The sequence below is a fragment of the Melitaea cinxia genome, chromosome 28 (genome assembly GCF_905220565.1).
Source record: "Melitaea cinxia chromosome 28, ilMelCinx1.1, whole genome shotgun sequence".
Taxonomy (NCBI): Eukaryota; Metazoa; Arthropoda; class Insecta; order Lepidoptera; family Nymphalidae; genus Melitaea; species Melitaea cinxia.
Window position 1 is genome coordinate 10,607,570 of NC_059421.1, and position 13,100 is coordinate 10,620,669.

Sequence of the window (13,100 nt, forward strand, 5' to 3'; positions counted from 1 at the left end):
AGCACTAAGCATAAACTAAATTGTATTTGTCAAATTAAGTTGAAATGTAATGTAATAAATATCTTAACTAAAAGTAATATTATTGTAAACTTCATTAAAATTTAAAATTAAGATAATTGTGTTAAGTTAAAGATTTTGGGTTAAATTGAGATATAGGTGTACTAATAATAATTATTGTTAATTTACTTATTCAGAATTACTGATTAAAATTTTGTTGTTAAGAAGTTTTGTTGTTAACTTAAGATATTGTTTGTATAACTTGTAACAGGACAATCCATTTTAGTGTTGTAATTATTCAATAGTTTAAAAATAAGTTTGTTGCGATTTTCACTAATTTCATTACATAAAATTACTAAAAATCGAGGGAGAATGTTAGAATATTAATATTTAGTTTTTAAGCTGTGTAACTAGTTCTTGTAGTCTGTGCTATTACACTGATTTTTCTACTCTGTACTAACAATGCAAGATGTCGGTGCTTAAGTTTTCAAGTGTTGTTTTAAATATATAATGTAACAAAGAAAATAAAAATGTTTTAATTAAGTGAGTTGCGTGGGGGCCTAACAACCTAAATATGCAGATCCAGTAGATAAATCACATAAATTCTCACAACTTCAGCCTGTAATATCCCACTGCTAGCTATAAGCCTCTTTCCCCATGTAGAAGAAAAAAAATTAAATGTTATCCATGCTCGTTATTGATATATGTACTAAGGACCTTACTGTATACCTAATGTATTTATTATAACAATGTAAAAATATGTATATTGTTAGTATGCGTAAATAAATAAATAAAATAAATAAATAAATAGAAGAAGAATCAGAGCTTAATCCATTACGCTTCTCCAATACGGGTTGGCGGATACATTACCTACTATGAGTAACGATCGCTATCAGGTGTACGTGATAACAACTGGGACCGACAATCAACGTGCTCTCCGAGGCACGGTGGGGAGACCCACAAGGACTGCACAAATACCCCGACCACATCAAACGTATGTATGGCCAATACAAATGTTTGTCATGTACGGGGATCGAACCCGCAACCGCCAGCACAATAGCCACAAACCAATGCTGTTGCCGTTGCGCCAACGCGTCGTCTAAAGTTATTACTGGTTCGAAATACAAAACGACGAACATAACTAACCTTACTCCGCTGTCAACAGTCGCGCGTGGCGCGCTCAATCCATACAAATATTAAACCGATTTCGTAGATTTTTTTAAAATGCGATCTTTAAAATTAAAAAAATCGATTCATCACTAATAATGCATATTTACTTCACTATTTTTTCGTCTACTTATGTTGTATTACTGGTCGATGTAGATAATTGAAGTTTTTTTTTCGTTTGCGATTAAATACTATAATTACGTTATAGCCATTGATGGTAATAATTAATATTAAGAGATTATCAATATTTAAGCAAATAAGATGACAATGTTTTTAATATTTGTAACTTTAAAATAAAGTTAGCTGTGTTTCAAATAATATCTCTTTTTCAAATTTATTAAAAATAAGCTTTGATTGACGAATTGTCCCAGAATTGTTATGCAGATAATTAACCTTGTACACTAAATTATCAACTATTTTAGACTTGATTAGAATAAAGGTCAGTTAAAGGTCGCAAAAAGGTTTTAGAAAAGCCATTTATCGCTAAGATGACATTTAGACAACAATACCTATATACAAAATATTACTAACATAATTAAAGCACAATTTTGAACTTACGTCTTACAATATTATTTTTATTTTATTTTGTAGAAATAAATGTAAGAGGTTGATACGAACGAGAGGCATTCAATGAAACCACATATAGTACACACATACCATTCCAGCTATATACAATCCACCTATAGCCTATAGCCGCCGCCTCTTGTCCCGTGTGTGTCGTAAGAGGCAACTAAGGGATAAGAATGTTCGTATATTAGTTTGGAACAGTGGAAGCCGAGCGATGATGGAATAACCATACAGACCTGAGACTGGCAGCAGCGTCTTCGGTGCGATAAAGCCAGCCTTGCGGTCACCAACCTAGCGTGCCCGAATGCCCTGCGTGGTAACTATGGGCAATAATTGTGTTTGCTCGCAAACGAAAAAAAAACCGACTTCAATTACATCGACAAGTAATATAACGTAGATCGACGAATCGAAACTCGACGAAATAGTCAAGCAACCACGCGTTATCAAAGATTACTCAAAAAGTAGTTATCAGATCTCGATAAAATTTATATGTGACCACATGATAAACATCAGCTTTCGATTAAATTAAAAATTATCAAAATCGGTACACCCAGTAAAAAGTTATTACGGATTTTTGAGAGTTTCCCTCGATTCCTCTGGGATCCCATCATCAGATCCTAGTTTCCTTATCACAGTACCAAACTAGGGATATCCCCTTTCCAACAAAAAAAAGAATTATCAAAATCGGTACATCCAGTAGAAAGTTATGCGGTATAATACAACGTAGGTCGGCGAAAAAAGCGTCAAGTGAAAACACATTATTAGATATAACTCGAAAAGTAGTTGTTAGATCTCAAATAAATTTAAATGGGACCAATTGGCACACACCACCTTTCGATTAAAACAAAATTTGTCGAAATCGGTCTACCCGGTCAAAAGTTCTGATGTAACATACATAAAAAAAAAAAAAAAAAAAAAAAAAAAAAATACAGTCGAATTGAGAACCTCCTCCTTTTTTGGAAGTCGGTTAAAAATCATGAGTACACGCCATAAATTTCCGCCTTCAGTTCCCGGTAGATCGACTATTCTCGGCTACATAAGATAGCCGATGGAGGCTGTAAAACCGCGAAGTTAAGCGTAAATTTAGCCTATGTCCAGCAGTGGACTACGATAGGCTGAAGTGACGCACTCGTATAAGTAAAGTTCAAGCCTATCATGTATCTAAACTATCGCTTCTATTGGACAAATTTTTTGAACATAGCTTTAAAATGCCATGTAGCATATATGGTTTTATTTGTTGCCTTTCTGTATGATTGAAAACATAATCATAACATTATAACTGCGTGTATGCGTGTAAATATTACTAAATTTACATATTCAATTTATCATACACAATAAATTCATGATTATAATTGTAGAAGGCCGGAAGGGTTCGAGTTAACAATGGTAAGGGTCACATCCCACATCCACCAATAATACAAATAGGTTCGGACTGACGCGTTATCTTATCGCTGGCCAGCGAAGCCTTTCTTTTGCGGTATTTTAACCAACTTTTTAAAAAAAGAGAAGGTTCTCAATTCGACTGTATTTTGTAACTTTTTACTGAGAGGACCGACTTCGATGATTCTTTATTAAATCAATAGGTAGTTTATTAAACATTATATATATTTACAATTCACAACTTAAGAACTAAATATTTACAGATAGTTTTGGTATAAATCATGTCCGCGTGGAATTGTGCCAAGAATGCTGGCAGCATTTCCCCGTTGAATCGCTTTGCCGATTCTCTGGGCAAAAAATGCACCAGCCCTCTTGTCACCCGTGGAGGCAATAAGGCGTGGAGTTATTTCATTTAAAATTTTTTTAGCACCACTACTCCAAGGTCCAAGTATTTCGACTGCAAACGGCACAAAAATGATTATATATATATGTTATGAACCAAATGTAGCAACACTAAACTATTATATTATCTATGACAGTTAGTATAGTTTACGAAATGGTTTTAATCTATGAGCTGTCATTCGTCACCTTTTTGAATTTAAAATTTGCATCGTTTTCCGGTCTCCGTATAAAAGTTACGCTTTTGTTTGTACTTGTTCGTTCTCGCGAAAAATTATCGCCTTTTGTTGATCGAACCATCCTTTGTTGTTTGAAGTAATTTAATTGTTAATAGCAAATTGTATTCCTTGTATTCCTTGTTGAATTATTGTGAAAAACGTGAGGGAACTACGCCGAACAACGGCCATTTTGATTGCTGGTTCCTGCTTCAGCCCGCCACTTCAGTTAAGTATAATTGATTAGCATTAGACGTAATGATTGGCCAATTATAGTTTGATGTTAATTAAGTTATACCTGGCGAGGCTTCACCGAACAGTATTCAGTGAAACTAAGGTAGGATTTTTATTTAAGACATTAAGTGTTAGCTCTGCGTACTGCAGACAAGTGTTCGTCCCGTTCGTACCTGAGATCACGCTTCCACTCGTTTTTAATATACTCCAGGTCGGACGTAACAAGTTTTGGTAGCAGAGCGTGGTTAACTTATTGTTGCTCAGTTTATTATATTGTATGAATAAGTTAGGTCACAATTTGTTTAATTCTTTCTTTATTAAAATATTATATTTAGATACTTAAGGTCTAATATTTGGATTTGAGTTAATAACAGCTGTTATCTTATGCTTTATTGAAGGTTAATTTCTTATAAATACCCTTGTTTGTTAGTATAAGATTAGAAATAGCTGTTTAAATGGGTATTTATCAGTAAATTCATTAATTTGTTGAGTAAATTATGTTATTGCTTTGAATCTAGTTTGTTGAAATATTAGATTAAAAAACTTAGTTTTAATTTTTTCTTGTATTATTACTGAAGTTATTTAAGATTTGATACTTGATTTCAATTCAGTGATAGCAGTTGTTTCATTGGAATTAATTTGATTATTGTTTGTTGTTACTGTTGTTATATCTGTGCCTTTGAAGATGACTTCGACCGCGGTCACCATGGTCCGTGAATCTTGTTCAGGAATCACAGCTCAACTGAGATGGTTCAGTTCAGCGGTCGCCTTGGTGAATAGGGAAGACCGCACGGAGGCCTTAATAGACAGGTACGAGAAATGCCCGGCTCGACTTGAACAGGTCGAGACTCTGTACCAGCGCCTCCTTCTGCACCTTGACGATGTGCCAATGGAGTCGCTTCCGAAGGAGCGACGGGAGCAAGTCCACGAGGACTACGTCCAAATTTTGGGCCTCGCCGATGAAATCTCCCAACGCGCCCGGGAGATCTTAGCCTCGCGCGCCGGAGTACCGCCTACAAGGGCCTCTTTGAAGACTCCCGTGGGCCTTTTGACCCGACTGCCTAACCTGGATCTCCCCCATTTCGATGGTCGACTCGACGCGTGGATGGGTTTCATCGGCCTGTTCGAAAGCCTTGTGGACTCTAGGGAGGATTTGAGCCTGTCCCAAAAGCTGGCCTACCTGCTCTCAGTGCTGGATGGAGAGGCAAGAGAATTGGTGCAGCACCTCCCGATTTGTGAAGGGAGCTATGCGGTCGCGCGGTCATTACTCACCAAGCGCTACCAAAACCAGCGCTGTCTGGCCGATGCTCATATCGACCAGATAATGGACATTCCTGTCGTGAGTAATACCGCCCAGTTGAGGACCAAGATGCTTAACCCCCTCGTTGCAGCTACCAATGCTCTTAGCCGCTTGGGCCTGCCGGTTGACCAGTCGTCATACTGGTTGGTGCGTATTATGCTCAAGCGGTTGCCGGTGTCCCTGAGAGCACGTTTTGAACAGGCGCACACTAGGGATGAGGCATCTCCTCTCCCTAGTTATGAGCAATTGTTGGCGTTCCTGGAGAATGAGTGTCGCATGGGCGACGTTATGGATGCGCCGGTGGGACTATCAAGCTCCGGACCCACCAACAAACGGCGCACTGCTCAAATGGCGCCAAAGGGAAGGGCGTCCCCCCGCTTTGCAGTCGCGCAGGCTGCGCGACCGGTCTGCCGGTTCTGTAAGTCCCGGGGGCACCGAACGATGCAGTGCCCGGACTTTGTAGCGTTGCATGTGGCCTCTCGTAGGCGGATTGCTAAGGCCCGAGGCTGGTGTTTCTCCTGCCTGGGGGACCACTTTCAGCGCGCTTGCCCCGACATGCACCCGTGTCCTGTTTGTGGAGGGCAACATTTAAAGGTGCTGTGCGCCAACGCAAATGGCCGCCGCGACCACCCGGGGTCGCCTTCGGGCGGGTATGAGAGCGGACACCGGGCTCAGTCCCGCAATTTGGAGTCCGGCTCACCTCCCCCCCGCCACGCAGATTGTGCTGCTGTGGATCGCCGACATGATTCGGCGCGCAGCCCCACGGGCGGGTATGGAAGGGGGCCTCGGGTTCAATCCCGCACCTTTGTGCCCCGTTCGCCCTCACCGCACCCTCGTGACCAATCACGGTCACCTCCAGTCATTTACCACGATTACCGTGACGCACGTCCGGTACGATTGCCGTCCCCCCCTCTGGCGGAGCGTCCCCGTTTGGAGCCGCGCAACCCTCAGTACGGACGCTCCCGGCGCTACGAACCGCCGACTATGGCTCGTGGCAGTCGCCATCGACAGGAGGGCGAGTTTAAACCACTCCCTCGTTTTGACGTGCCGTCCCGGGACAGCGGCGATAGATCGCCGCCACGCCAACATTAGGATGTTGGCGTCTGCCCCCGCTATGCACCACCCCCTTTTGAGACCGTCCTCTTGCCCACGGCCTATGTCCGGGTCTGGGGACGGACGGGCGCCTCGGTTGTAGTCCGAGCAATATTGGACACAGGCTCACAAGGGTGCATAGCCTCGTCTTGGTTGGTGGGGCAGACTGGCCTGAATATTAAAAAGTATTCAGATGTAATAAGAGGTGTCGGGAACGCCCCTGTAACCACGGTTGAGGGCCACGTTTCGTTTGAGTTCTCGCCTTCAAATTCTCCACGCCCGACGCTGAGATCGTCGGCCATTGTGATGGAGAACATCTTGGGCAGTCACCCGCAAGTTCGGTTGTCTGCGGATGCGGTAAAATTGTCCGCCGATTTGGACTTGGCTGACCCTAAATTCGACCTACCTGGCACGGTCGATTTGTTGCTTGGCGCCGATGTACTAGGCAAAATATTACTCGGTAAGGATCGTGTTTTGCAGCCAGGTGGCTTAGTAGCCCTCCGGACCATATTTGGGTTCGCATTGATGGGGCCTGTATTGAGGGCTCCCCCTCCTGCTGAACCTGGAACGGCTTTGATGGTGGGCTCCGCCCTCTCTGACGCCGTGCAGAGATTTTGGGAAGTGGAAGAGCCACCACAAGCACCCCGCTCTGATCCGGAACACGAGGAGTGTGAACGGTTCTACAAGAGCAACACCAGTTATCTTCGTTCTGGCCGGATCATGACAAGATTGCCATTTCTTGCCGTACGACCGCCCCTTGGCGACTCGCGGCCTACTGCAGAGAAGCGTTTGTTGGCAATGGAACGCCGCATGAGCAGGGACCCGCTACTCAAAGAGAAGTATATTGACTTCATGCGGGAGTATGAAGATTTGGGACACATGTCTGTGTCAAAATTTGATTGGCGCTCGATGGAGCATTTTTTCCTCCCACATCATGCTGTGATAAAGCCGTCAAGTGGCAAGCTGCGCACAGTATTTGATGGTTCTGCGCAGACCACATCGGGAGTGTCCTTGAACCAGTGTCTTCATTCTGGTCCCAAATTGCTTAAGGACCTTTGTGACGTCATCACGCGGTTTCGGCGTCACCAATTCGTTTTCGTAGCTGACATCAAGATGATGTTCAGGCAAACGGTAATCCACCCTGATGATCGTCGATACCAGCTGATATTGTGGCGGGAAAACCCGCAAGATCCCATACTTGTCTACGAACTCAACACGAACACATACGGGCTGCGGTCTAGCCCCTTTTTGGCCATACGTTCGCTTTGGGAGCTCGCAGATCGAGAGCGTATGTCGTTTCCTCGCGCAGCCGCCATTTTGAAGGAGGACCTATATGTTGATGACATATGCACTGGTGCGTCCACGGAGAGAGAGGCTCTCCTTTTGCGTGACGAATTGATTGGCATCCTAGCCTCCGCAGGATATGAATTGCGTAAATGGATCTCCAACTTACCTGCGCTCTTGGATGGGCTACCTGATGACCACCAGCAGGATCCTCACCTATTTGAGAACCGTGACAATCCTACCATGATGACAGTCCTTGGAATACAGTACAGACCAGTCCAGGACATCTTCACGTTCAACGTCGATTTGGATTCGCCTCGCACTTGGACGAAACGGCTGGTTCTGTCGACTGTCGCGAGAACGTTTGATCCCAATGGTTGGATATGCCCAGTCATATTCTGGGCCAAATGCTTCCTGCAGAGACTTTGGACTGCAGGTCTTGGATGGGACGAGCCACTCCGCGAAGCTATTTTGAAGGACTGGCTCCTGTTTGCTTCCTCATTGCCTGCTATCAATATGATATCGTTGCCCCGTGCTATGCTTCCACCAGGGAAGCATACAGCGTCCCTTCATGGGTTTTCGGACGCTTCGGAACGTGGGTACGCAGCAGCCGTATATTTGCGCACCGTGACCATGGATGGTCAAGTGAAGGTGTCATTGGTCATGGCGAAGAGCAAGGTCGCGCCTCTTCGAACTACCTTGACAATTCCCAAGCTAGAGTTGTCAGGGGCGGCCCTTCTTGCTCGCCTCTTGAATCACGTCATGTCCACCTTGTGCCCGTCAGTTAACATTGAGACAGTCTATGCATGGACTGACAGTCAAATTGTCCTATGTTGGCTGAAGACGTCAGTCCACACCTTAGAGGTGTTTGTTGCAAATCGGGTCTCTCAGATCCAGAAATCGGAAACCCCGTTAATCTGGAGGCATGTGCCTGGCGAAGTCAACCCTGCTGATTGCGCATCACGGGGATGTATGGCCCCCTTTTTGGTTGAGCACTCCCTGTGGTGGGGACCTGAGTGGTTGACCAGGTCAGAATCTAATTGGCCGCGAACACCGGCCTTGGATACTGTCACATTGCCTGGGTTGCGAACCCTTGCGATTGAACGGCGGGACCATCCGTTCGACCCAGATTTCCTAATGAATCGCTACAGCTCATTAGACAAATTACTGGGGGTCACCGCTTGGATCAAGCGCTTCACCAGAAATTGTAGACACCCACAGAACAAATGCTTGGAGGCGTTCTTATCGCCACAAGAGCTCCAGGATGCTCTTCTTCATTGGGTTCGTTCTGTGCAAGAAGAGAACTTTGAAAATGAGATTGATATTTTGAGAAAAGGCAAATGTAAGCTGTCTGGAGCCATTTGCAAACTGAACCCCTTTTTGGACAGTGCGGGTCTTTTGCGAGTCGGAGGGCGTCTAAGGAACGCAAACCTCCCGTATGGAGCTCGTCATCCCCTCCTGTTGCCCAAAAGTGGCCACTTAGTGAGTTTGTTAGTGACTGATCGTCACATCAAGAACTCCCACGCCGGCTGTAATGCCTTATTGGCCATTTTACAACGAGAATTTTGGATTTTATCGGCCCGAAGGACGATCCGTAGTGTGGTCTTTCGCTGCATGTCTTGTTATAGACTCAAGGCCTCTACCATGCAGCCTATCATGGGTGACCTGCCGTCAGATCGGGTCACAGAGGCAAGGCCCTTTGCTGGAGTTGGGACGGACTTTGCAGGTCCCTTTTCGGTTAAGACCTCGACCCTCAGGAACAGTAAAACGGTCAAGTCCTACCTGTGCGTCTTTGTTTGCCTGTCCACCAAGGCGGTACACTTAGAACTAGTCTCAGCCCTCTCGACAGAGGCCTTTGTTGCGACGTTAGATAGATTCGTGTCACGACGAGGACTACCGTCCTTGATTCGGTCGGATTGCGGCACCAACTTCAAAGGCACAAATAACTATTTAAAAGAGATATATGAATTTTTGGCGTCTAATGAGACTGAGATTGCGTCTAGACTAGCTAGTCGCAGAATAACTTGGAAGTTCAGTCCCGCGTCATGCCCCCACTGGGGAGGAATTTTTGAAAGTGTTGTAAAGGTTGCCAAAACACATTTGCGACGAGTAATTGGCGAGTCCGTATTAACATTTGAGGAGCTCGCAACTGTGTTTTGCAAAATTGAAGCCATGTTGAATTCACGCCCGTTGTGCCCGATCTCTTCAGACCCTAACGATTTGGAAGCCCTCACACCGGGCCATTTTTTGATTGGACGGCCGCTGAACGCCCTGCCGGAATACCCCTATGTTGATGTGAAACTCAATCGTCTCTCGCGGTTTGAATTGATCCAACAACTCACTCAGAGCTTTTGGAAACGTTGGAATTTGGAATATTTGCATATTCTCCAGCAGCGCGTTAAGTGGACTGACAAGACTGATCCACCGCATGTTGGTGACCTCGTTCTGGTTAAGGACGCTAACTCACCGCCACTGTGTTGGCGCAGAGGGCGCATTCTTAACCTCGTCTTTGGAGCGGATGGAGTGCCCCGTTTTGCTGAGGTTCGGGTGGACGGTTCTGTTCTGAAGAGAGCGGTATCAACCTTGTCACGACTGCCAATTGATTAGCGGCCAGGTAGTCCTGGCCGAGGCGGGTAGATGTTATGAACCAAATGTAGCAACACTAAACTATTATATTATCTATGACAGTTAGTATAGTTTACGAAATGGTTTTTATCTATGAGCTGTCATTCGTCACCTTTTTGAATTTAAAATTTGCATCGTTTTCCGGTCTCCGTATAAAAGTTACGCTTTTGTTTGTACTTGTTCGTTCTCGCGAAAAATTATCGCCTTTTGTTGATCGAACCATCCTTTGTTGTTTGAAGTAATTTAATTGTTAATAGCAAATTGTATTCCTTGTATTCCTTGTTGAATTATTGTGAAAAACGTGAGGGAACTACGCCGAACAACGGCCATTTTGATTGCTGGTTCCTGCTTCAGCCCGCCACTTCAGTTAAGTATAATTGATTAGCATTAGACGTAATGATTGGCCAATTATAGTTTGATGTTAATTAAGTTATACCTGGCGAGGCTTCACCGAACAGTATTCAGTGAAACTAAGGTAGGATTTTTATTTAAGACATTAAGTGTTAGCTCTGCGTACTGCAGACAAGTGTTCGTCCCGTTCGTACCTGAGATCACGCTTCCACTCGTTTTTAATATACTCCAGGTCGGACGTAACAATATATATATCGAAAGATGATGCCCTATTTGTAGTTTTATTAAAATTTTAAGTAATTTTTGATAATACGTATTTACTTGACTATTTATTTTTTGAGCAAACACTATTATTTTAAATCGCAGCAGGGTTTTTTCTCGAGTTGATTTTGGTTAGTTTTAGTAAAATTATCTTGATTAGTTAGATTAATTTCTCACGGATTTTGACATTTTTTTGTTTGATTCTATATTTAGTTAAACAATAAGTGTCTGTACATTGAAGTTATTTAAATATATTTTTTTTTTGGTATCATCAATACAAAGGCAATAATATTGATATTATTATGATTCTTTATTTTTTTTTTTTGTCTGTATCTAAGCTGCGTATTACACAGAAACTAATGAATAAATTGAGAATAATTAACAAACTTTTTAACAGGCTTCTTTGAAGCAAATATAGTCGAGTGAAAAGTTTGTATTATGTAAACCTGTGTAATTTAGCGACTCTCATACTAAGGTTTCTTCACGGTAACTAGTGGTTCTTTTTTACTACTTTGGTTTTCTAATAATTCACTTGTATCGTAATAATATTCCAATGAATTACCATGTGCTGTGTGGTTACGGCACTAAAGAATTTAGCCACCCCCTCTCTTCCCGTGGGTGTCGTAAGAGGCGACTAAGGGATAACAAGGTTCCACAACCACCTTGGAACTTAAGAAGCCGACCGATGGCGGGATAACCATCCAACTGCTGGCTTTGAAATACACAGGCCGAAGACGGGCAGCAGCGTCTTCGGTGCGACAAAGCCTTGCGGTCACCAACCCGCCTGCCCAGCGTGGTGACTATGGGCAAAACACATGAGTTCACGTTATTTTTGGCGTAAACTTGTGGAGGCCTATGTCCAGCAGTGGACTGTATAGGCTGTAATGATGAATTACCATTTATAACCAAAAACCGAGTAGTGAGACCGGATAGGAACGAAGTTCCTTATTATGAAATATTAATTTCAAGTTCAATTCAAGGTATAAAGAAATTAATTATTCGGGTCTACATTTTTTATTATGATTTTTTATCGATATAAATTAAAAAAAAAACTACTTTAAAAATTATCTTAACACCTTTATTTTATTAACAATCATTTATAAAAATATATAATAATTATCGAATGATATAATAATAATAGCAAACTGCAGTAATAAAAACAGTCATCACGTAGCGTAGACTATACCTATGACCCTGCTTTCTGCTCCGGGGGTTATGGGTTCGATTCCCACCCCGAGTCTGGGTGTAATAAATATATTTCCTTATATATGAATTTAAATAATATGTTATGTATATGTGTATGAATATCAAAAAATATGTAGCTATACCAGTCGGCTGTTACCTATAACACAAGCATTAAGTTGTTTACTTTAGCAACAGACGACCGTGTGCGTATTGTGTATATATTTATTTATTTATTTATTTATACATTAGACACTTTATAGCCATCATACATAGACTTTACATAAATACCTTACGCTTTTTTTAACGTTACGGACGTTTTTTGCCCGTAAGGGTACTTACCGCAACGCCTCATAAATAAACTTCGTTCCAAAAACTCAGAAACAAACTTGAATTATTTGAAAATTACTCTCTGACCATTATGGGATACGATTAAGACTATCAAAGTCAAAATCATCCCGGCCAAACCTATCCTTACCATTCCTCGCCGAAGTTCCCAAATCCTTTTCCGGAGGATCTCGACTCGAAATCATAATAAATATCAATTACGTCGACACGAAAACCCATTAACCCACATGTAATACCGATTCAGTGGATAAACCAATAAGGCCGAGGGTCCTGATCCACGTAACACAATCACGGGCGATTAGCGGGCCGTAATGCGACATTACACACGTAATCCGCTGCGCAAGATGATCCGGCAGCCAAGCAAGTGTTGGCTTTAATAGTTTGTTTCGTCATATTATACTTAATGAAATTTGAACCTAGTGTAATGAATCATTTATTTTCAACTAAGCATAAAGGTACGCAAATAAATCTTTGCTCAGAATTAGGACGGACGCGACTGGGAAGACACGACGAGTTTACGTTAAAGCTAGGAGCTGAATAGCACTGTTCTCAAGACGTGTTAGAACTTCGGGGGAACCCTCCCCCGAAGTTCAATCAATCAAATCAATCAATCAAAAATAAGTTTATTTAAATAGGCTTCAAAAACACCTACGTTATTTTATAAAAAAATTATGTGGTGTCATGGGACACCAGGTAGG

At 42.6% G+C, this 13,100-nt stretch overlaps 1 protein-coding gene across 1 annotated transcript; it reads left to right on the forward strand.

The window, feature by feature from the left end:
* The first annotated feature begins 6,657 nt into the window (after positions 1 to 6,657).
* Positions 6,658 to 10,242, forward strand: LOC123667566. Its single transcript, XM_045601446.1, has 2 exons — positions 6,658 to 9,571; positions 9,845 to 10,242. Exons 1-2 carry the CDS (start codon positions 6,658 to 6,660, stop codon positions 10,240 to 10,242), a joined length of 3,312 nt encoding a protein of 1,103 aa, XP_045457402.1.
* The last annotated feature ends 2,858 nt before the right edge of the window (positions 10,243 to 13,100 follow it).

Bases quoted from the DNA above. Each gene is read 5' to 3' on its own strand.
- LOC123667566 (XM_045601446.1), top strand. From the start codon at position 6,658: ATGGAGAACATCTTGGGCAGTCACCCGCAAGTTCGGTTGTCTGCGGAT. The intron at 9,572-9,844 runs GCACAAATAACT...CGATCTCTTCAG, and splicing joins TTGCGGCACCAACTTCAAAG to ACCCTAACGATTTGGAAGCC.